Source organism: Solea solea, chromosome 19 (genome assembly GCF_958295425.1).
Source record: "Solea solea chromosome 19, fSolSol10.1, whole genome shotgun sequence".
In the NCBI taxonomy this organism is placed as follows: domain Eukaryota; kingdom Metazoa; phylum Chordata; class Actinopteri; order Pleuronectiformes; family Soleidae; genus Solea; species Solea solea.
In genome coordinates, this window is record NC_081152.1 from 5,664,839 (window position 1) to 5,688,645 (window position 23,807).

Consider the following 23,807-nt stretch of genomic DNA (forward strand, 5'->3'; position numbering starts at 1 on the left):
CAAAAATAGATCAAACAATTAAAACTGTGTACAAGCATTTTCTAACTCTTTTCTGCTGATTTACTTCCTGCAACAGCACAGAGACATTACCATAATAACCACGTCGTGTAAATACGGTAATGCAACATTTCAATGCTTCATTTTGTCTGAAAGACCTTAAAGTCAACTTTGTCTTGCAATTAAAAATGTAGGGCAAATAACTGTAAAGATTGATTATATTCCTTATCAATTTTCATAATGAATGAGTAATTTTAGTCCAAGTGTGATTGCTGATAAATCAGATGACTTGTTGTAATGAGAGAAAAAAGAAAGTCGATCAACTTCAAGACATTTATTCACATATTTTTGACAAAACATTTTTGCTGCCTTGGCATAACTATTAGTTTCCTTGAAGCATTTGTACTCAAATACCAGATTTAAGTGCATGCAAAATGAACAATCTGAATAAATTGTTACAATGAAATGAGCTCAAAATGGGGGGGCGGGGGGTTCCCTAAAGTGCAAAATCCGACAGAACTCAGGCCGCAGTCACTGGGATACACTTCCACAGTCGCCTCAAAAGTGAAGGCGTTCTCACTGAAAAGCAGTGACGTGATCTGAAGAACTGAATGGTCCCAGTGAAAGAATAAGAGTTGTTCCGTCTCGTCTACAAAAATAGTGACAAACAAGACGCAGTATATACAAAGTAAATGGGATGTTTTTCTGTGTCGTGTATGAGAGAAAAAAAAGCTGCGAATGTTCCCTGCAAATGCTGTAAAAGTACAAACCTCCCTCGCCCTCGATTCATCGCAGACAGAGACGCTCGTGAAACAAAGAGGGAAGTATTTTTACCACACGTGAAAACCGATCTCTGCCGTAAAAGCTCAAAAAACCAAAATCACCTACTCCTGTCCTGTCGGTAAGATTGAACACATTCTTGCTTCTCTTTGTTTTTCTTTATGATGAGGTGCTGATCTATTTTGCCGTAAATGTGTGGGATGCTCTGTGTCATGGTCCAGTCTCCTTTCGTGAGCCTTGAGTCACAGTAAAGTGCCTTCAACCCCATCCTTGTCTCCTCCTTCCTGCCAGGCCGGGGCTCTAAGAAATGGGTGTAGAGATTGTAATCGCGCCTTGTGGTTGTCCTTCCCTCGGAAGAAAAACCTTCAGGCTGTAATTAAAAGTTAAAAAAAATAAATAAATGGTCATGTTAGTAGTAATGGCTTTTTTCTGTTATTGATCATTAATTGCATAAAAAACCTTTTTGCTTCATGTAAATCAAGTGAGCTGTGGCTATTAACATCTGAAACACATGTAAACATAGTGTATTTCCTGTTATAAACAAGAAGTTGACTCTCTTTCAGAAAGTATCACTGGTATCACCATAGGAACTGATTAATACCACTTGTTTATGTCTGATACCGCACAGATATCGCAAACATAGTAAGAAACTGCCTTTTTTGACTCTTTTAAATAAACTAAAAGACAGTCAGAAGATCCAACTTCACAGTACTGCAGCTGTAAAAGTCCAAATACCTGAGCCGATCATGAGTGTTCCTCGGCGCTGCCGCTGAAGGAGCGGCTCCGGATGTGGTTCCTCAGCTGCTCGATCAGCTCTGGGTTCTGCTGCTGGATCTGCTGAGCAAACTGTTGTCCCCTGTCACACGGAAGAGACAGTTCTCACCAGTAATTACCCAGTAATACACAAATGAAACTCTCCGGCATGAGTGCTGAGACAATGAGAGAAAGTCAGCGTGTACTTACGCTTCAATCAAACTGGAAATGTCTGAGAGTCCGCCCACTCCTGCTGCAGTACCTCCCACTGCATTAGACATCATCCCAGACATGCTTAACACACGGGGGACACAGTGACAGTGAGACAGAGAACATTATGTCCAAAAGTAACGTCCAGATCAAAAAGACCATCAACTGGTTTAGACACTTACAGCTGCTGTACTTGCTGGTTCTGCATCACACTTGCTGCCTGTGAAGAGAAAGCTGAAATTAATTGTGTATTAAAAGCTCTCTCTGTGTCTGTATGTCTCTCTCTCTCTGTCTGTCTGTCTCTCTCTTTCTCTCTGTCTGTCTCTCTCTATCTCTGTGTGTGTATGTCTGTCTCTCTGTCTGTCTCTCTCTCTCTCTCTCTGTGTCTGTATGTCTCTCTCTCTCTTTCTCTGTCTGTCTCTCTCTGTCTCTGTGTGTGTCTGTCTCTCTCTCTCTCTCTGTCTCAGTGTGTGTATGTCTCTCTCTCTCTGTGTCTGTCTCCCTCTGTCTCGTCTCTCTCTCTCAGTGTGTCTGTATGTCTCTCTCTCTCTTTCTCTGTCTGTCTCTCTCTGTCTCCGTGTGTCTGTCTCTCTCTCTCTCTCTCTCTCTGTCTCAGTGTGTGTATGTCTCTCTATCTCTGTGTCTGTCTCCCTCTGTCTCGTCTCTCTCTGTGTGTGTCTGTATGTCTCTCTCTCTCTCTCTCTCTCTCTCTCTGTCTCTGTGTGTCTGTCTCTCTCTGTCTCTGTGTGTCTGTCTCTCTCTCTCTGTCTCTGTCCAGCTGATGTAGTTTTTTCCGTCTGTTGTCGTTATTTATCATTTTGTCATTTTGTGTCGTAAATATGCTTTTATTGTGAAGTGTCTGTCATCCCATATCAAAACAAACACTTTTACTTTGAAACGCTGCAAAATATCATTAGTATTATTATTTATTATGAGCTGTGCTCTTACCATGCTAATGAAGGCGGGGTTGTTTATTAAACTAGCCATGTCGAAGCCCAGTCCAGCAGCTACCTGTGAGGAGAGAAGAAAAATAACCATGGGTGTCAATCAGTAAATCAGACTTTATTTATATCGCGCTGTTAATGCAAATAAAAACAACACATAAAGGAAATGCTGTCAAAGATCACAGTAATCACACATATTTAAACACTGGGGACTAAAAATGCTAGTGAACGGAATAAAAGATGACAAAAATAAAGGTAATACAGTAAATACAGCTAATAAGAGAAACATCTAATAAAATATAACACATTTAAAATAAAAAATGAGAAATATAAAGTCATAAAATATTATTAAAAATAAATAAAATTCTGTAAGAACAACAAAGAAAAAAAAAACAATAAGAACTTACTGGACTGGTTGCTTCTTTTTGCTTCTGCTCTGCAATCTTCAGGTTGGACTTGTACGTGTCGTTGTCAGGGTCTAAAACCAGCGCTTTCTTAAAGAAGGAAATGGCCTCTGGGTATTTGTTCATGGCCGTCAAAGCCAAACTAGAGGACACACACACAAAGGAGAGAGAGAGAGACTCCAGGTATTCTAGAGCAAAAAAAACACCTGTTTTTATAACAGGGGACAACATGAGACTCACCCCATCCGTCCATACGCTTTACTGTAGGTTGGATCAATCCCGATGGCTCTCTCACAGTCACCAGTCGCCTCTGTGTAACTGCCCAGTTTACTGTGAGCTGCCGCCCTGTGTGAAGTGATAAAAGGAGAACATTTAACTATGTTCACATGAGGGAAATCCCATTAAAACATGAGTGAAATCCCGTTGGTGTAATGACCTGTTGCAGTAGTACACGGCGTTTCTTAGGTCCAGATCTATGGCCTTTGTGTAGCACTCCACCGCACATCTGTAGTTCTCCTCCTTCATGTGATTATTCCCTAAAAACATTAAATAACACACGCATGCACACATTAACCGTGGTTACAACACGTAAGCAACAGCCAGTGATGAAGCGAGTTCACACAATGCTGATTAAAGGAAAGGAAACTAAAGGAAAGGAAAAGAAACAATAGGAAAGGAAAGGAACAGAATGGGATGGAAAGAAAAGGAAATGTAAGGTAAGGTAAGGGAAATAATAGGAAAGGAAACGAATGGAAAGGAAATAAACAGAAAGTAAAAGGAAGGGAAAGAATCTTTATTGTCATTAAACAACCTTCGAGGTTAGATGGAGGGTTTGTATTGGTCACTGCAAAAATGATTTTCAACAAATTAAATTAAGCCATATTAGTGGAAAATTGTTATTTTTTTGCCAAAATGAATCTTGACAAGCAAGTTTTGCAAAAACAAATGATCTAATTTATAAGAAAAAAAAGTATCGGACTTTGTCTTAATAAGATATTACAGCTTACGCTCAGCTTTAATTACCATGAAATCCCAACTGCTCCTGGTTTGTGTGTTGTATTAAGGACGTGTTCAATACACACAGAACATTCATTATCACAGATTAGTGTGTGTGTGTGTGTGTGTGTGTGTGCGCAAATATAAGACATTCTAAGGTATAAATTCTTAAAGTCAGCTTAATCAAGTTTGTCCTGTTCTTCCTCATCATCACAGGCTGAAAGTGGCTGCAGATTTAAAAGCTAGTTTTAATTATTCCAGCCAAGCAAAAATGTTCTTACCCCATTGGCAGAATGTGTTTCTTAATACAAGAACATTGTAATCAATTTAAGAAGATTTGGCTTATTTCTTTAATGTGTCGTGTCTGCCCGCCTCTTTGGCTGAAAATGCCAAGTTTCCTCCTAATCCTCATAGTCCTGACTCATGTGTGTGTGTGTGTGTGTGTGTGTGTGTGTGTGTTTGTGTCACAGCAGCGTCTCTGTCACTCACTGCAGCACCATCTCACTTTATGTCTGAGCATGTTTCTGAGCTTAAGATCGTAACCACTGCGTAAATACCTTGATTCCGCATTTTATTTTTGCCAGCAGAAGTTACACACTGGAGCTTTAACTAATCCCAGTTTATATCTTAATCTAGCCTGTTGCAAATGCAGTGAATGGACACACTGGAGAGGTTATCGGCTTAAAAAATGTCATGGTTGCCTTTTAATTTAGATTTTCTATCAGTGCTGAGAACAGAAAACCTAAATACTACAAACAGCGTGGTACATTTACTGCGTCTGTCTCTCGTCTTTTCCCCTGAGGTACACAAACCCAGCAGTTGTCAAAAGACCATTATACACCAAACATGTAAATGAGTTCCACTGTTTACCTTCATTCTTCAGCTGCTCTGCTCGCTCGATGTCTTCGGGAGACGGGGACGTCTCTGGTACGGTTATGTTGTCGTTCTGAACAAATGCAAAGCGGTGGACACGAGTGATTTATCTTGTTGTCTTTGTGCAGTAATCTCATATACAGTAAGTCAGTTATTATGTACAGTTTTGTATTTTCTTATTGTGTTTTGGGCTGTTCCACAGCTTTTGTATGCATATATATATATATATATATACATTTGTCCCAGTGCACATATGCATAGCATTATATAAAAGCACTTTCCTCTTATGTGAAAGCATGTGAATAGTACCCACCTTCAGCAGTGAATTGAGGAATATCTCAGTGAGAGGCTGCGGCACAGCCAGGTGACAGTCACTGGAGCTGATCTTAAACGTGGTCTCCAAACACTGTATCGCCACTGCAGAGGAGGAGGATCGGTAAATTACGACAGGGTGACATCAATCCCAGTGCATTGGTGGGGTTTTATGGCCTCAAAGTAATATTGTAATGGTGAGGAAGAATTTGGCGGCACATCCAGAGAAAGAAATTGAATAAACTACGGCGCGCTGATGTGACTTACTCCTGATTGTTCTCAGTGAGTGTGAACTGAAACGCGAGCAGTGGGGTCGACCTACCTTCGAGGCTTTCCTGCTCGTCGGAATTCAAAGCGCCGCAGTGTGTTTGATCTCGTAGGAACTGCACAATCGAGAACGCCAGGCGCTTCTCCACTGCCATTTTTACCTGAAAACTGGAGGACACAGGAAGGGAAACCCAATGTTAAAATGTATAATTGATCAATAAAAGGGTACAAGACACGTGTTCTAAGCCATGCATCACTGATCCATGACTCGTGATGATTACATGTTTGGTATAATCCTAATTTGAGACAAACAGCAGAGAACCGGACCTCCTGAGTGGCTGTGGTTATTGACCTGTGCTTCAAAGTGTTTCTCTGTGACATTAAATTTTCATGACTAAATAAGCAGACATGAAAAAAACGTGTTCAGGTATTATTCATGAGGAAGGAGCGTTTACCGATTCCTGGCTGCAGAGAAAAGGTAGAGGAAACATGGTTCTGGAGGTTTTTAATGTGTGTAATAAGTTCTTGTTGTAGTGTTGTCATCTACACATGGACACATCTGTAGTGTTTTCACATATTATTTGGTGACATTAAGGTCCAGTGTGTCAGAATGACGTTTGAGAAACATGTTGCCACAAAATGTCATGAAGCATAAAAATTCTTCTTTCAGGGGTCATCACAGCAGATCGTCTGCCTCCATCTTGTCCTCTCCCGTGTGTCCTCTTTCTGTTACACCAACTGTCCTCATGTCCTCCTTCACAACATCCACGAACCTTCTCCGTGGTCTTCCTCTTTTCCTTTCCTCAACCTTCACTCTCTCACTTTATTTCTAAACCGTTCAACCTGAGCTGTCCATGGAATATGCTCATTCCTAATCCTAGTCCATCCTGGTCACTCCCAAGGAAAATCTCAGCACCTCCAGCTCCACCTCCAGCCAAGCCAAACATCAAAGCAGGTGTCACTATGGTCCTGTAGACCTTTCCTTCCACTTTTGCTCCTATTCTTCTGTCCATAAATAAATGTGGTCCACTTATCTGTTGATATGTCCTGCAGTCTCTGATAATCGAGTGATCCCTTCCTGCAGAGGGGTTCTGTGCTCACATCAGCAGTGTTATGATGTTATATTACATATAACTCCTTTAAAAAAAAAGCAATAACAGTCCTTTACTTACTTACTACTTGGTATCAAAAGCGCTGACTTAACTTTTTTGTTTGTTAGTACTTTGTACAATACAATCAAAAAAGTGGAACTCAATGCAATTTAATCCCAAACTGCAGAACTGCAAACACGGCAGCTTCTCCTCTAACTTTGACTGTTTTCTACACTTTTCTTCCGATGTGCCGTGCGTGTTCATGTGATCATGAGACAGCACGTAAAGGACAAAAAATAATACTATTACTTCTTTATAAAGTGCAATACCTCAAACCACTCGTTACTGGGTAAAGTAATATATTCCAATAATATACTGTATATATAAAAGTAACACGTTAGTAGTGTTTTTACTTTACTTTGTTGTTTATATTTCTAGCAACTTTGACTTTTACTCCACCACATTTCCTCTAACTGTCTTTGTTACTCATTACTACCATATACAATCAGAGTTGGTTGGTATTATGGTCTGTATTTACATAGAGCTTTTCTAGACTTGATGAGCTGCTTGGGATTAAATGTGTTGCTTAAGGACTAGGGCCGAAACAATTACTCGTAATGAATTAATAATTAATCGATTACTAAATGAATCGCCAACTATTTAGTATTTAGTACTATTAAGTATTTTTAAGGAATTAAAGCAAGTTTTCTGATTTTTTTAGCTTCATAAATGTGAATATTTTCTGGTTTCTTTGCTCCATATAACAAAGAAATCATGTTTGGGTTTTGGACAAGACAACGAGACGAGACATTTGAGAACAATGACAACATTTGAGGTTTGAGAAACACTGATCAACATTTCCTGACATTTAATGGACCAAACGATTACTCAATGAATTAAGAAAATATTCAACGGATTAATCAATTATGAAAATAATCGTTAGTTGCAGCTCTATCAAGGACACATACAGACTTAGCAGGGCCAGGATTTTAACCCATAACCTTTCCAGTTCAAAGACCACTGTAGTAATACTTTTACTTCTAAAACTAAAGTACATTTTATATCAGAAAATAAATACTTTAGTACACTATATGTCATATACTTTAAGACTTTTTCTTAATATTGTAAAAAGTGACTATCAGAGTCATTTTCTGGTAAGATACTTGTTCTTCCATTGCATGAACCGCTCACAATCTGCTTTCAGACATGCACTGACGTCCAGATATTGTCTGCAGGGGCCATGTTGTCCACAGACGTCCATCAAGACACTTGCCAGAAATTCTCCTGCCATGTCAGAGTGAGCTCACATGACAATGCAGCAGGAGAATCTATGGATAATCCATCAAACTCTTGCTCTCTTTCCTCTCCAGATGACACTGCTGTTTGTATAAATCTGTGGAAAACGTCTCAAACTAGAACTGATTTGTCTGCAGCGTGTGGACCGCTGACATATTCCGAGCAGAGTTTATGTGGGTTTTAAATAAAATGGAGGAATGTAGATAAATAAATCCAGTGCCACGAGCTCGCTGCAGTTTGGCTCAGTGTAGGCAGGGCTGAACCAAGCCTTCATGGAGCCCAGAGCTGAATTTCAATTAATTTTCCCACCACCTTGGAATAAGCAGTGCTTGACTATTATGGATACCAATGTAACAGTATGAACTGCAGTAATTATAGTGGTGTTATTCAGTGGCCTGGTGTTAATTTGCACTGTAAACATGTTTAATGAGTTTTTAAAACTTGCTGTGCAAATGTGCACTAAATGAGCAATCGTCGCTTCAACTTAAACTCAACTAATCAGATATCTGAATTTTTTTCTTCACACACACTCCTGGGGGGCCCCCTGGTGACCAGGAGGCCCCATGCAGCCGTTTAGTTCACATACACCTTGGGCCGGCTCTGAATGTAGGTCCTCCAAGTTATTTTTTGCCTTGGGGCCCCCAAAGATTCTTGAAACAGCCCTGGTCCCAAATAAAGCACTGCTAGGTTGAAACCTGGTTTAATGAGTTCCTCTAAACCAGGGGTCTCAAACTCAAATGAGCTGAGGGCCACTGAGCATTGAGTCTGGTCAGGATGGGCTGGTAAAGTGAAAAAAAAAAGCAACTGTTCAGTAGGGGAGGGCGATATGAAATGACATCACCATATTCTGATATTGCAATAACAATATTTTTCATGATATTGCACAAATTGTGTTCTTTAACTCCATAACTCTAAATAAAAATGTATTATGATGTAAAATGAATCTTTGCATTAATAAACATACAGAAATAATGCAGTATAACTTGATAATAAGTGGTGGTGGGCCACAGGAAATCGACTGGAGGGCCACATGTGGCCCGCAGGCCACAAGTTTGACACCTCTGCTCTCAACAAACATAGGCTATTATATATTATATATATTATATATGGTGATATTGGCTGAATTTCAGGACAATTAATTGGAATATTAATCATGATAGTTGATTATTATTATTATTTCTTATGTAAAAACACTACAACTGGACAGATGTTGCCAGGTAATGACAAAAAAAATCACCTCATCACATTATAGCCTGCAGTAATTTAACCCTGAGGGAGTAAAGAGGTTTGCCGACACAAACATTTCCATCACGTGCTGCAGACATGCGTTGTTATGTTCATTTTTAGGCTCCGACTGCTGCTCCTCCCTCAGCTGTGTGTGTGTGTGTACATGTACGTGTGTCCACGAACATGCAGTGATGCAGGAGCTGTGATGATGTAACATCACAATGACAGTCGATGTGTGTGTGTGTGTGTTTTAATCCACGGTATCTAAAGACATAACATTGTGGAGTGGTTAGATGATGCAGCTCGGCACAGCTCGGCACAGCACGGCTCGCCTGTGCAGCTTGTTTTAATGCAACAATCGCAGTGGCACACAACGCACAAGGATGGAGCAGGAGGAGGAGATCGGCAGAGGCGATGGAAGCACATTTATACAGAACAAAACATGGCAAAGGATGTTATTAACAATGTGTGTTTATGTGAGTGTGTGTGTGTGTGTGTGTGTGTATACATAAACCCCCCCCCTGTCCTCCCCCGCCCCCGCCCACCTACCTGAGCTCTTCTCCAGCTGTCTGCTGCTGCTACCGCGTCATGAGGACTTGTGTCGGAAAAGGTCTCCGGAATGATCCAGGGTTGCCAGGTTTGCGTTAGGGAAGCCCCTTTCCGCCACTTGGAAAGAAAATAATGCATACCAAGTCATTACTATGAGATTCCAAGTCATTATTTTGAGATACTGTCAGTATTTTGAGATACTAAGTCATAACTATGAGATGTTAAGTCATCATTATGAGACACTAGGTCAGGGGTGGCCATCCACTCAGAGATGTAGTATCTGAGGCAGAATTGTTCGGAGATTCGGCAAGAACATTCTCCCGAGCTGCTGCAGCGCTCAGTCTGATGCTTGACTTAACCAAATAAAATCCCTTTTGTTTGGAAGAAGGAAGCCTGACAAAAACGACAGAGACGAAGAGCCAAATATTTTACGGTGTTACTGCAAAGAGCTGCATCATACACACGGCAACACATGAACATCCCTCTACTCACTCACCAACGACATGACAGAATGGCTTGCCAAAACATATAAACTCTCCCACTCTGTTAACAACGTCCTGTTCATCTTCGTAGTTTCGTTTTGCCACAAATTGACTTGACACAAATTGTTTATTCAACAATGAGGTTTTCCCCATATTGAACTAAGGCAAACATGCTTACACATATACATGAAAAAAAACACAAACACATACTTTGACATGAACGCAAGAGCCGCATGAAACTAGGCAAAGAGCCGCATGAGGCTCGGGAGCCACGGGTTGGCCAGGCCTGTACTAGTTCGTTATTATGCGATGTTAGGTAATTTTTAAAAGATACTAAGTCATAATTTTGAGATAGTTTCCCATAAATCATGAGATGCTATGTCATAATTAAAAAGTCTTTTAAAATTATAATTATTATTGTTGTTGTTATGTCAAAATAATGAAATACTGCTTCCATCTCAAAATAAGCCCAATTCCGCGTAAAAACCGCGGACCTGGCAACCCTGGAGTGATCGCATCCTCCTCCTCCTCCTCTGCGCCTGCGCGTTGACAGTGGAAACAAGTTTGCGTTTGCACATGTGAGAGAAACAGAAGAGGCTGCTGCTGCTGCTGCTGCTGCTGCTGCTGCGACGACAGAAACCAAGGAGACACGAAAGTGTGTTTTATCTTTTATAAAATAAAAGACGCATGACGCTGCTGGCATGTGTGCGTTGATATTTGCAGTGAGCCGGACGCTGTGCAGGTTTGTGCACTCACTGCTGCTTTTTCAAGTGTTTGGTGTGGATCAGCTGCACGATAAATGACTCTGATGGCTGTCTTTCTTCTCGATGCCACTCTTTTACGGTCTTGTTTTGAATTGCAATGTCGTGAAACCCCACACTGAGTGGACGTGGGCAAATAGGAGGTCACAGCTAAGCAGGGGAGAAATACCGAGCACGTTCCAATGTGTGTCCTGATTTATGGACCATCCATTCCTGCCACATGTCACGATAAACAGTTTTAACGAGGACATTTTGTTTCTCCTTGTTGTTGTTTGTTTGTTTGTTTGTTCCAGAGTGTCTAAACCTCTCTTCCCGAGGATGACCATCCAGAGTGTGTGTGTGGTTCATGCCAGGAGCTGCTCTCAGAGGAAGCCACTGAAATGGGACCTGACTCCAGATGAGATCAGGACCATGACAGACAGCTTGATAAGCAGAGTGAAGAAAGTCTATGATGACATCGGTTCACTTAACACAGACGAGGTGTCTGTTGAAAACACGCTGAAAGCTCTGGCTGATGCCAAACTGGATTATGCATGTAAGTGTGTCTCACACTGTTGTTTATGTTGTCTTTAAATGTCCACTTTAAGGCCAAAACCATAGACTGTATATAGAAATGGATGTTGTCTTATGGAAATAGGACAAAAGTAGCAGTTAGGGTTGCAAAAAGAAATCCCAAGCCCCAAGATTAGGGCAGAGTTATGTTGAGGTTTTTCAACTGGAAGTTCACAGACTTTACCTGCAACGATACAGCTGTCAATCACACTTTTGTGGCTTTTACATCATTTTCTATTGAAAGAAAAAAGCTAAAACTAGTGATAGAGAACATAAACTACTACTATAAATCAAGTGAGAAGTCTGCTCACTTTCCCATAGACTTCTAATGGAGCTTTTCCATTACACAGTTGTAGCACAACTCGGCTCAACTCTACTTGTTTTTATTATCAGGCATGTTGTTTTCCATGACTTTATAGTACTTACTTAACATGGGCCAGGTCGTCATACCACGGCTGCACAAAACTGCTGCGACGTTGTTTTACGAGTGACACAAACATACAAACTAGTGACGAGCAAAGCAGTTCTTTTAGGTGTTCATCATTGGAATCAGTTAATTAAAAAGATTAGTTCCGTACTTCCTGCGTGACCCGAGCACAGACTCCGCCTGACACAGTAACTGAACTAAAATATGGCTGAGCGGGTTGTGATTCGGCTCGTGATTGCAGTGCTGTCGCTAAATACACCAGACTCCTCTGTTAAATATTGTGATATAAGACATTTCCTTGCTAAATGTTGGAGATTAACGCATGTTTTTTTTTGTTTTTTTTTTATCTTTATAACTGATCTACAGTTCGGCATAGTTTTGTTTGATTTATTGTGTCGGACTTCACACTCATGACTCATGACACATAGAACGGTATAATGGAAAATCGCAGAAAAAAATACTTATTTGCCTCTGCGTCGCCCCCCGGTGGATATGTCACGCTTTCTTACTTGCTAACAGAAAGACCACATCCACCTTTTATATGGTTTGAGTGGAAGTGAATTGGAATCACCTGCTTCTCACTTGAATGCCTTTGCTGTCACTTTGACCCCCTGAGGTGATTAATACGGATTGGTGTGACAGTGTCAGTGGCAGCAGGTCAGTTTACAGCACCATAAAGGTCACTGTGACGAGCTAAACTAGTTCAATCCAATATCCTTTAGCAACAGATGAAGTCTGTATCCATCCACAAATGAAAATAAATCCCAGACAAATGCAGTTTTTACTCCTGTTTGATAAGGAAAGACATAAACACGGTCCTGACACACCGTGTCCTCTTCTCTGCTCCCTTAGCGTCACGCCACGTTCTCGATTTCCCGCAGTATGTTTGTCCGTCTAAGGAGGTCCGCACAGCGAGCACAGAGGCAGACAAGACACTGTCCGAGTTCGACGTGGAGATAAGTATGAGGGAGGACGTGTTCGAGCGCATCACTGCGTTGCAGGTACGACTCGTGTCTATGTGTGTGTGTGTGTGTGTGTGTGTGTGTGTGTGTGTATATATATACTGTATATGTATATATATGTGTATATATATACATATATATGTATATATATGTACATATATACATATGTGTATATATATACATACAAATATACATATATATACATATATGTATATATATACATACAAATATACATATATACATATATGTATATTTGTATGTATATATATACATATATGTATATATATACATACATATATATATGTATGTATATATATATATATACATACATATATACAGTATGTGTATATATGTATACTATATACTACTGTACACATTTTCTAGTTTTATCTTAATAAAAAAAAACAAAAGTAAAAATGGATGCTCACTAAATCAACACATTTATTGGTAGCCTAAGACTTTTTACAGTATTGTCAACACTCAAAAGTGACAACACGAGGCAGGAGGAGTTTGAAATGAAAAGGATTTAATGTGTTTATCTAGAGCTGCAACTTTTTTTTTTTTATGGTTTAATCTGTCCATTATTTTATCCACAACTACTTGTTTGGTCCATAAAATGTTGAAAAATGTTGATCGGTGTTTCCCGAACCTCGACATAACGATGTTCTCAAACGTCTTGTTTTGTCCAAAAACCAAAATTAAAATTAAATGAATGGTATCTTTGTTATATGAAGCAAAGAATCCTGAAAAGATTCACACTGAAGGAGCTGAAAAATCAAAAAACCTGTTTAAATTTATTTTAAAAAAAACACTCTAACCGATTAATCAATTATCAAAATAGAGTTGCCACTCGGATGATTGATGACTTTCATACTTCACGTCAGCCAGAGAATGAGAGATGTGCGAGTGCTGAAGATCAATGGTGCAGTGTCCTCGCTGGACCCTTCTCTGGTCCCTATTTTAGCCTCAGAAAGTAACTGAATCTGATCTAATCAGTGGCAGCCAGAGCCATATGTTCGTCCATATCGGGCCTGAGTGGGCTGACGTGCAGCAAAAACAGAAATTGGGAATAATATTTAGCAAAATGTGAAATAAATCCTGCTTGTACGAAGAAATGTGTTGATGCTATGTGACAATGTTTTGACAGGGAAAGCTCCAGGACGACCTTTCACCTGAAGAAAAGAGATTTCTTGACAGACTTGTCACATTAGGCAGGCGGAGAGGACTGCACCTGTCTAAAGATATACAAGAGGTAACGCAATATGTGAGCAGAGCAGTTCAGCATATACAATATATACTTTTGCAGGTACGTCAGCATTAAAATGCTCAAGTGAGAAGTCGGCTCAATTTACCATTGACTTCCATTCTTTTTGCAACCAGTGGCATTGCCGCCTGGTGGTTATTCAGTGTATTCTTACTTCCTGATTTGCCTCAACGGGCAATATTACACACGACTCCTGTTTTCACATTTAAATCACAAACACCGTTCTGATTATTCCTGAATAAAATATGCCCCATTCTCGACTTCTTTTTCCCTCTTTGCAGGAAGTAAAAAGAATCTCAAAGCTCATCAGTGAACTCTCCATCGAGTTCAACAGCAACTTGAATGAGGACAATACGTTCCTGGTCTTTCATCACCATGAACTGGGTGAGCTTATAAAACATCTTGTGATGTACATTAATAGGCGTTAACAAGTTTCCCCCTCATGGTGTTGTCCTTTGCTGTCAAGGTGGACTCGCTGATACTTATCTGAATGGACTGGAGAGGACAGATAATGGACAGTATGTGGTGACACTTGAATATCCTCATTATTTCCCCCTGATGAAGAGGTGTCACAATCCTGAGACCAGGAGGAAGATGGAGACTGCATTTCACAGCAGGTGTAAAGAGGTAACCAGAGTCTCGTAATGAATCTGTTTACTGTACACTTTCACCTTCTCTCCCACAGCAGCTCCTGTTTGTTTTGCACCTGCAGCCACGTGTGATGAAATGATGCTGTTATTTTTAAATGCTGAGTTTAATATTGAGGATTTTCTCCAAATGTGTTACAATCACTGAGAGCATTTATGTGCTGCAATTACTTTGTTTACAGTCAGTATTTATCACTCCATATTGTAGTTCTTGCTCCTCGTGTGCCTGGTTTAAAGGTCTAGTGTGTAACTTTCTATCATCATTTTAAGATAAAAAAAAAATAGTTTGATTTTGTAGGTACTTTTGTCTATAGATAACTACCTATCTGGACCCAAATCACATTTGAAATCTTGGTGAGAATCAATCTTGTGCATTATATAACACATTTACAGCTATATCTCTAAAACCGAAGATCGTTTGGAATTGGTTAAACAAACAATTTCCACTAATTGGTAAATGAATTAAAACAGAATTTTATGCACATTATTCAAAATATTTAACTTAAATCTTAACCAATAGATCGTGAAAATTCTGCAATGTTGTGTGGGGACCCCGAAAAACCCTCCTGTGATCCATCGGTGGGGCCCGACCCAGTCTTTGAGAATCACGATCTCCCCCTTAGTTCCATGACCACAAACCACGTGACACCAGGACTGAAATCTTAAGGATTTGTAACTAGAGCTGAAACAATTACCCGATGAATCAATTATAAATCGATTACTGAATTAATCTATTTTGATCGGTTTGGGGGTATTTTCCATTATTAAAACAAGTTTTTGGATTTTCCAGCTTCTTAAATGTGAATATTTTCTGGTTTCTTTGCTCCCTATAACAAATAAATCATTAAAACTGATTTTCTATGGACCAAAGGATTACTCGACAGACTAATCGGTTATGAAAATAAATACATCTTGCAGCCATGATTTTAACTTTGACGGCTTAATATGATACGCTGTAAAACTGTATACACTGGCTGATCTGCATACTTTATTCTACAGCTTTTATTTCTTTCCAGGTGAACACGGCGATCCTCGAGCAGTTGATACAACTGAGGGCAAAGGTCGCAGACGTCCTCGGTTACAGCAGCCATGCGAACTACGTGCTGGAAATGAACATGGCTAAGAATGCGAGCAATGTGTCCAACTTTCTAGGTATGGCGGTAACGACACACACTCTGGACACATGCACAGAAACATAAACATGACTGGACAGATGGGTGGCAGAGGTGATACAGACATGTGACACACGTGCTTGTTGCCAGGAAAGAAATGTTGAGTGTGTTGCTTTACATGCCTCTTTTATGTCGCGTAACATGCAGTAATTTATGGCTGTTGAAAGCGGGCTGTTGAACACATGGTAATGGTCTTGGGCATAAGATGATGTACGGTTCGTTTGTGCATCGCAATATGAAGATTGTGGTGAATTTGCATCATCAGGGTAATAATAATAATGATAATAATTATCTTTATTGAAGGAGTATTTATCAAAACAATATACAAAGTATTGAACCAATGTAAATCCCTGACAGAATGTAAAACAGATTAATATCTAATTAAAAAAGACAAGTACAGTTGAAATACTATCAACAGTTGAACAGGTGTACCCAATAAAGTGGCTGGTGGGTGTATTTTAAAGTGCCATAATAGAAAACCTGCATCTCTTACTTTTTTTTCAACTCAAATGTTCTAATTATCTATGTGTATCAAAAAATAACTTAATTCAGTTCTCTTTTCAATATGAAGGATTTTAGAGCATATTTTTTTTACACTTATCACTTTAATAGTGTGAATTTCAGTGATTTAGATGTTTCATATCATCCAATGCAGAGTGGCCACTTTCATGTTAAAAATGCAAAAATTGAAAGGCTTAGATTTACAACTTCCATACAGACTATTGTTGTTTATTTAGAAAAAAAATCAATCATCATGCATTTATTATCATTTTAAAGGACCAGCACATGGGATTTTGAAATGTAATTCAATCCGTTGTACAATCATCTGAGACGATAATGAGACCCTTCTCCTGTTTGCCATGATCCTATGTTATGTTGTATATAACATAGGATAGGCTACTGTAGCCTAGAATGGACAAATCTAATCATGGCCGGACACAGAGCCCCTAGTTTAGTTTTTGTGCTGGAAAGTGAGGAATGAGGGATATTCAGCTGATTGCAGTCTTTGACCTCACCACTAGATGCCACCTAATCCGTGATACAGATCATTTTTGGCACCCCACTCTGATCTGCTTTATTTTGAAAAGGAAACACAATGATGAGATGATGGTTTAAAAGTGTTCTTTCCTGCTTCACAGATACATTCTATGAGACACTGAAGCCCATTGGGATCAAAGAGAGGAAATACATCCTTGCGCTCAAAAAGCGCGAGTGTCTCATGAAGGGCTACGAGTTTGACGGGCAGATCAATGCCTGGGACTTGCCGTACTACATGAATCAAGTGGAGCAGTGCAAGTTCGCCGTGAACAAGGACAAACTGATCGAGTATTTCCCGCTCGACGTGGTGACGGAGGGACTGTTTGGCATTTACCAGGAGCTGCTGGGTCTCACGTACACAGAGGTGGAACACGCGCACGCGTGGCATGAAAATGTCAAGCTCTACTCGGCACACGACACTGAAACGGGGGAGGAGGTCGGCCAGTTCTACATGGACCTGCATCCGAGGTAGAGAATTGTACAAAAATTTAAAAATATACTTTTACCAGTTTATGCAGAGAACTGTACATAATAATAAGATAGATAGATAGTTTTTATTTCAAACACATGTGCAACATTTACAATGAGAACACATTTACATCTCGTCACATGTTTGTAAAGGAGTAGGCAGAAGTATAAACTTATATGTACCTGTACCCCATTCCTATTACACACAGCTCAATGTATACACTACTTTATCCCATCACCAAATATTTACAATATTTTATTTTAACACAAGAAATCGTCTGGCTTTAAACACGACCATTTATTTATTTTTTTTTTTTTTTCCAACACAATTACAAACTAACTAACTGCATAAATCCCCCCCTAAAAAGACAAAATCTTGATTGTGGAACTGCACCAAAGTTGACCTATACATACTAAATATGTACACGCTTTGCATATCACATCTGGAATTCAATGCCTCATGAAATAAAACTGATAAAATATTTCAAAACTTTCACTATAAAGATCCAGAAGTGGCTGAAAACAAAACAAAAGATTGTGCCCACTTTTAATACATAGTCTCAATAAGTTCGGACTGTTATGAAGTGTATGAGTGTGTGTGTGTATGCATTTTTTCACATAGTATTAGGTAGATGAGAAATAGGTCTTATATATTGGTGTTTATACTGTCTTATATTATTGTCATTTTTAATGTCTGTGATACCCTTTTTTTTTTTCTGAAAAGCCCAGCCAGGGACAGGAGTTGCAAACTAGCAAATTGCTATATACTCTATATTGTCCCTGATAAATCAAGATGAATTGAATTGAATATACCTATTTTTATAACCTCTGCCAACGAGGTTATGTTTTCATCAGCGAGGGTTTATCTACAAGTTTCCTCCTTCCACTTTATGTCAGCTGGGATTGGCACCAGCAGCCCTGCAACCCTCATGTGGAGGATTAAGGGGTAGACACTGGATGGATGGAAGCGTAGGCCATTTCGTTTAGACTCTACCCAGTGTAAAATATCACATTTTCAAGAAATCCCATCTCTTCTAATGGGCACAACTGTAAATCTAATTACTGTCCACATTTCAGCCTTGCCATGTGACACTGCCACCTTATCTTCCACCAGGGAGGGAAAGTACGGCCATGCGGCCTGTTTTGGGCTCCAGCCCGGCTGCAGAGGACCCGACGGAAAGCGCAGGGTTCCAGTGGCGGCCATGGTCGCGAACTTTACCAAACCCAGAAAAGGCTGGCCCTCTCTCCTACAGCACCACGAAGTGGAGACTTATTTCCATGAATTTGGGCATGTGATGCACGAGATCTGCTCTAAGGTCTTCTGTCCATGCCACTATAAAAGCTCACTGTGTGTTGTGTTTGAATTTGAATGAGAAAAGCTGAGCATTTCCTGTCGTGTGTGTGTGTGTGTGTGTCACTTCAGACCGTGTTCTCAGAGTTCAGTGGGACGCAGGTGGAGACGGACTTTGTGGAGGTGCCGTCGCAGATGCTCGAGAACTGGGTTTGGGAGAAGGAGCCTCTGCGGAGAATGTCTCGCCACTACAAGGATGGCAGCCCGATTCCAGACAATCTTCTTGACAAACTGATCGCCTCCAGAGTCGCTAATACTGGTCAGACACTTGGAACTTGACTTTTCACCACAAAAAAAACCCCTAAAAAAGCTAAAACACTCACAGTGATGTTAATCCTCCTCAGGTCTGATGAACCTGCGTCAGGTGGTCCTCAGTAAAGTGGACCAGTTACTACACAACAGCTCTCACGCAGACACCGCTGAGGTGTTTGCAAAGCACTGCGAGGACATCCTGGGTGTTCCTGCGACACCAGGTGAGTAACATACTAACATAAACATCTGTTTTATGGCAAAGTGGATTTTTTTTAAGTACAAACAAACGTTCCTCAGATTCAAACCATTGTCAGATGAGACATCACAGCCTACTCTCTCTGTTGCTCCCTATAGTGGTGTTTAGATCTCGTGTTGCCCAGTGGCGTTCCCACACTGCACACAGGAAGTGATTTGTTTAATGTCAGATGGAGGCAACGGCAACGTTAGGCTGCGGATTCTACAAGATAAATGTTTCTTGTCCCCGCCTACCCCCGCACTGCCGGTATATACGCACAAGCGCTCCCTAAGTCAGGTCTGATAGTATTGCTTGACAGTGCCCGTTTCCAGATGAAGGAGACACTATACAAATAATGTTACTTGGTTACTAGGCAGAATAATAACATCAGCAAAAGCAATCACTGGAAAATCACTGGAGGTTATGCACTGGAGCTTTAACGGTTAACATTTAAAAAAAAAATATTTAAATGACTTCGATGACCAGTTATGAGCATTTAATTTGGAAGGTGAACAACAGACAGGAATTATTCCTGGAAATATTTGAACACAATATTGAATGACTAATTATCAAATACTGGTCTTGTCATCTTTTGTAAGAGGTTGTTTATATGTTTAAGGTGAGATGGTAGACATTATTTGTCATGTTTGTTGTGCTCGTCTAACTCTAATGCTTTACATTTTTCAACTTATTGTTTTGGTAACTAATGTTTGCTTGTTAATGTTATGTTTTTGTTGTCACTTGCAAAAAGGCAATACAAAAGATTTTATTTTATTTCATTTTATTTTTTTTAAGTCTTTGATATTTAGTTTATAATGAGGTTGCAATCCCGAAATTGACAGAAGAGCCAGGGTTTGAATTTCGTATTTCCAGACAGAAGAAATCTTTTCCGGCATGGGAAGGCCAATGTACTCCCTTAAAGTGATTTTTAAATCACTTCAGTGTGATATCACTAATTCTAAATTCTAAATAGAGAAAAAAGCACTATAAAAACCCCACACGGAGCAGGCACTGTCTGTGTTTTTTGTCCCATTTAAAACACAGACTTTTTAAAACTTCAGGTAAATGATTTATAACAGTTGTTTTGAATGTTCTCTGCAGGGACCAACATGACTGCCAGCTTCAGCCACTTGGCTGGAGGATATGATGGTCAGTACTACAGCTATCTGTGGAGCGAAGTCTACTCCATGGACATTTTCTTCAGTCGCTTTAAAAAAGAAGGCATTATGAATCCAAAGGTTGGTCTGATAGATACAACTCTACGTATTTGATTATGATTATTCACAGCATCAGTAAGTTAAACTGATGTGTCTGTGCCTCCTCACAGGTTGGAAAAGAGTACCGCAGGGTGATCCTTGAACCTGGCGGCCGTGTGGATGGAATGGACATGTTGGAAACATACCTGGGACGTCCACCTTGCCAGGATGCTTTCTTTCAATGTAAAGGACTGATGAAGTCACGGGAAACATCAAATTTGTAATTTATTAAGAGTCTGGATGCAAGTCGGTGTTAGTAGAATAATTTATCTGCATTAAGAGGTCATGATTAGGACTCAACAGGATTTAGGATTGTGTGCCATGTCTGTGGTTGCAGCCTCTCTAATGTGAGGTGTGTGTATGAGCAATGAGTGTGTGTGCCTGTGACAATATTGTTAATTTTTAATGTGTATTTAACAATCAACAAAATATTAATTTATAAACAACAACTATAGCTATTGATGGCTGAGTTCCATTTAGTATCTTCATTTACAAGGTGCGTGTTAGTTCACTGTCACTGTCCTGACTTCCATGAACTGAACAGATATATAGGCTATTATAGGTAATGAAAATTAAAATTGAAAAAAACATTTTTGTTAACGGAAATAAAAATGAAAAACTAGAGTTTAAAAAAGAAAAACGATAACTAACTGAAATGAATAGTGTGTTTGTTATGTAGTTAATTGGGTTGAGTTGGTTCATCTAAGAGAATCAAACCTCTAGTCCAGGGGTTTGTGGGTTTTTTTTAATTTTGCTCATGTTTTTCCTCAGATTGAGCTCCCTGAGACTCCTGGTTCACAAACAATGTGATGTGTCTTATGTGGGTTATTTATTGTTATTTATGTTATGTTCATGTGTGTCTTTAGTCTTATTTTTACCTGGCATAGTAACTGCATCCAACCGCACATTTAATTGCCGACTGTTATATTTGATTCAGGGGTGGTTGTTCATGTGTCCTACTACATTTTTTAAAAGGCTTCTTTTGTTGGGTTTTTATGACACAATACTTATTAACCCTTAGGACACAGAGCATTTTGGCTGCTTTTTTCCATTACTATGTTAAAACATATAGTATATACAGAGGCTACAAGAATGTGCAATATACAGTGTCTTATATTCTTTTTTCAGCACGACCTAGGCACTCAAAATAATTTTCACCAACTATATAAACACACCTGAGCAAAAAGTACTCAAAAGGTTTAAAATCTGATTGAATTTCTGAAATTTGAAAACAGCTCAAAGATAACTTGGCTTGTTTTTATGAACAAATGAAAAGAAAAACAGTCTATTTTGTGACTTCTGCACAATTAATTGCTACTTTATGTCACTACTAAAAGTGTGATATAAAATTAATCTTAACTTTGACTCTACAGCACATAAGATGACCCCCCCACAAACATTTTTTAAAGCCTGAATATGTGACCTATTAACATAACCCCAGGATGTCCATATAAGGAGTTGTGTATTATTCCAATGGCAAATTACCATGGGTACACCTGCAGCACAGATTTGTGCCATGTGAGCACTAAGGGTAAAGACCTTTTTAAATCTTGCACCTGGCAAATACTCCATAGTACAAAAATCTAACACTAAAACTAATAAAAACTAAACTAAAAATAAGCATTTACAAAACAATCAAAACTAGCAAACCCACTGTTAAAACTTATTAAAACTTACACATTTTAAAAACAAAAAGTCAAAACTAAACTAATGAAAAATCCCAAACTATTATAACCTTGGTTTGCACCAGTGTGTAAAAGTATGAATAACAAAAAACAGAGAAGCTCTATTTTGTCTGCTATATTATACTCTGTATGTCTCCACATGACTGAAGCATTAAGTCATTTATGAGAAACTCATGCACCATACAGCTGAATGACCACCAGGGGGCGCGCCAGGATAGAAAAGATCAGGTTATGAGTTAAACATGGTAAAGAAAATCAACTTAATTTGAGAAATAAACATATTCTGATAGAATTTAAAAACAATGATATATTTAATGTCATTATACTAACGTGAACGGTAAAAATATCATCAACCTTTTTAATATATAAATAAATAAATATACATGTAAATGGTTTTTATAAAAATCTGTTGTTTATGTGACTACTGTAATCGCACAGAAAGGGGGACAGATACATTAAAGCCGGTGTATTGTGGAGATACGGGCATTCACTAAAAGTGTCAGGGTGAGATAGTGAGAGCATCATCGCTGGGGGAGGAGGAGGAGGAGGGAACTCCGTGGGGCTGGAGAGAGGCGACTTGTGCTGGACTCATTCAGCCTCCCCCCTTTACATACAGGCGCAGCAGAGGTCGCGGAGGAGAAGAATCCAGCACCGCTGCTGCTTCACGCTCCTCTCTCTGTACCCGCATGTAGTTTCACTCCACTCGGTTCTACGCCGCGTTAACTGCTGATGTTAGACGAAGGGAAATAATGAGTGAAAACATCTGGGCGCGGCACACTTCAGAGGAAATTGTTTCGCACTGTCGGAGGTCGTACGCATTTTTTTTATTTGCCTTCTGTATTTCCTTGCTGAATGTCGTGGACATTTTGGATTTTTTTTAAATGGCCCGTGTCATTATAAGTCTTAGAAATTAAGAGCGAGTTTCGCGCCAGTGCTTTGTTTGTTTGAGTCACACCTGGGAGGCAAACAACAATTTAAAGAGTAGAAAAACAAGCGGAGGACGACGTTGAAGAAGTTGAGAGGAGGAGAGACTGCGCTGGGCCACCGTCCTCCGAGCTGCTACCGCCGCCGCTGCCGCTGCTAACGCTAGCAACAAAACCCCCACTGACTGAACTACCGTCGGGAAAACCTACAAAAGCTCGCTGATGTCCGCTTCCACAAGTGTTTTCCCGACAAACGCACAGTACCCATAACCTGGATACCAACCAATGAGACACTGACGCGACATTAACAGACGTAAGTCTCTTTGTTTGTGTAAGTTAACACTGCTCTTGTGTGTCTGTCCATCTGTGGGGCCCCTGAAAACATGCTAACACTAGTGCTAGTTGCTAGCAGCGGCGATGTCCCATTCTGATGCTGTCCTCAGTCTCTTACCCTAATTCAAACGACGCTTTGTAAATTATATAGTTATGTGCTGGTTTGTGAATTGTGACATTATTCATGTAAGAACACATTGGTTTTAACTTCAAAAAATACATTCGATACAGCTGTGACTTAATTCAATAGGTCACATCAACAGCTGTACATGATTAAATTTTTCCGGTGTCGCTCTATAA

The 23,807-nt window shown here is 39.7% G+C and overlaps 3 protein-coding genes across 7 annotated transcripts in view; 2 read left to right on the forward strand and 1 right to left on the reverse strand.

The window, feature by feature from the left end:
• Window positions 1-316: 316 nt before the first annotated feature.
• On the reverse strand, window positions 317-9,786 carry sgtb (small glutamine rich tetratricopeptide repeat co-chaperone beta). The gene is made up of 12 exons (XM_058617701.1): window positions 9,700-9,786; window positions 5,592-5,704; window positions 5,271-5,374; window positions 4,955-5,030; window positions 3,525-3,624; window positions 3,329-3,433; window positions 3,092-3,230; window positions 2,689-2,751; window positions 1,923-1,960; window positions 1,741-1,824; window positions 1,513-1,633; window positions 317-1,147 (listed from the first exon to the last, which is right to left on the reverse strand). The coding sequence occupies exons 2-11, from the start codon at window positions 5,689-5,691 to the stop codon at window positions 1,522-1,524; spliced, it is 921 nt and encodes a 306-aa protein (XP_058473684.1). The 5' UTR covers window positions 5,692-5,704; window positions 9,700-9,786; the 3' UTR covers window positions 317-1,147; window positions 1,513-1,521.
• A 965-nt stretch (window positions 9,787-10,751) lies between these two features.
• Window positions 10,752-21,419, forward strand: nln (neurolysin (metallopeptidase M3 family)). Of its 2 annotated transcripts, none has more exons than XM_058617700.1 (13): window positions 10,752-10,836; window positions 11,236-11,477; window positions 12,774-12,922; window positions 14,031-14,135; window positions 14,429-14,531; window positions 14,614-14,774; window positions 15,811-15,946; window positions 17,106-17,472; window positions 18,587-18,788; window positions 18,896-19,082; window positions 19,168-19,296; window positions 20,412-20,548; window positions 20,638-21,419. In XM_058617700.1, exons 2-13 carry the CDS (start codon window positions 11,261-11,263, stop codon window positions 20,788-20,790), a joined length of 2,046 nt encoding a protein of 681 aa, XP_058473683.1. In that variant the 5' UTR covers window positions 10,752-10,836; window positions 11,236-11,260; the 3' UTR covers window positions 20,791-21,419. The 2 variants fall into 2 exon arrangements, with proteins under 2 accessions (XP_058473683.1, XP_058473682.1); XM_058617699.1 differs by having other exon boundaries at window positions 10,799-10,923.
• A 1,385-nt stretch (window positions 21,420-22,804) lies between these two features.
• erbin (erbb2 interacting protein) overlaps window positions 22,805-23,807 on the forward strand; it is a 45,962-nt gene continuing 44,959 nt past the window's right edge. For 2 of the 4 annotated variants that reach the window (XM_058616967.1, XM_058616966.1), the window contains exon 1: window positions 22,807-23,487. The gene's annotated coding sequence lies outside the window, so the exon portion shown is untranslated. Of the gene's footprint in view, window positions 23,488-23,807 lie in introns of all 4 variants that reach the window. The other 2 variants (XM_058616968.1, XM_058616965.1) reach the window with 2 other exon arrangements.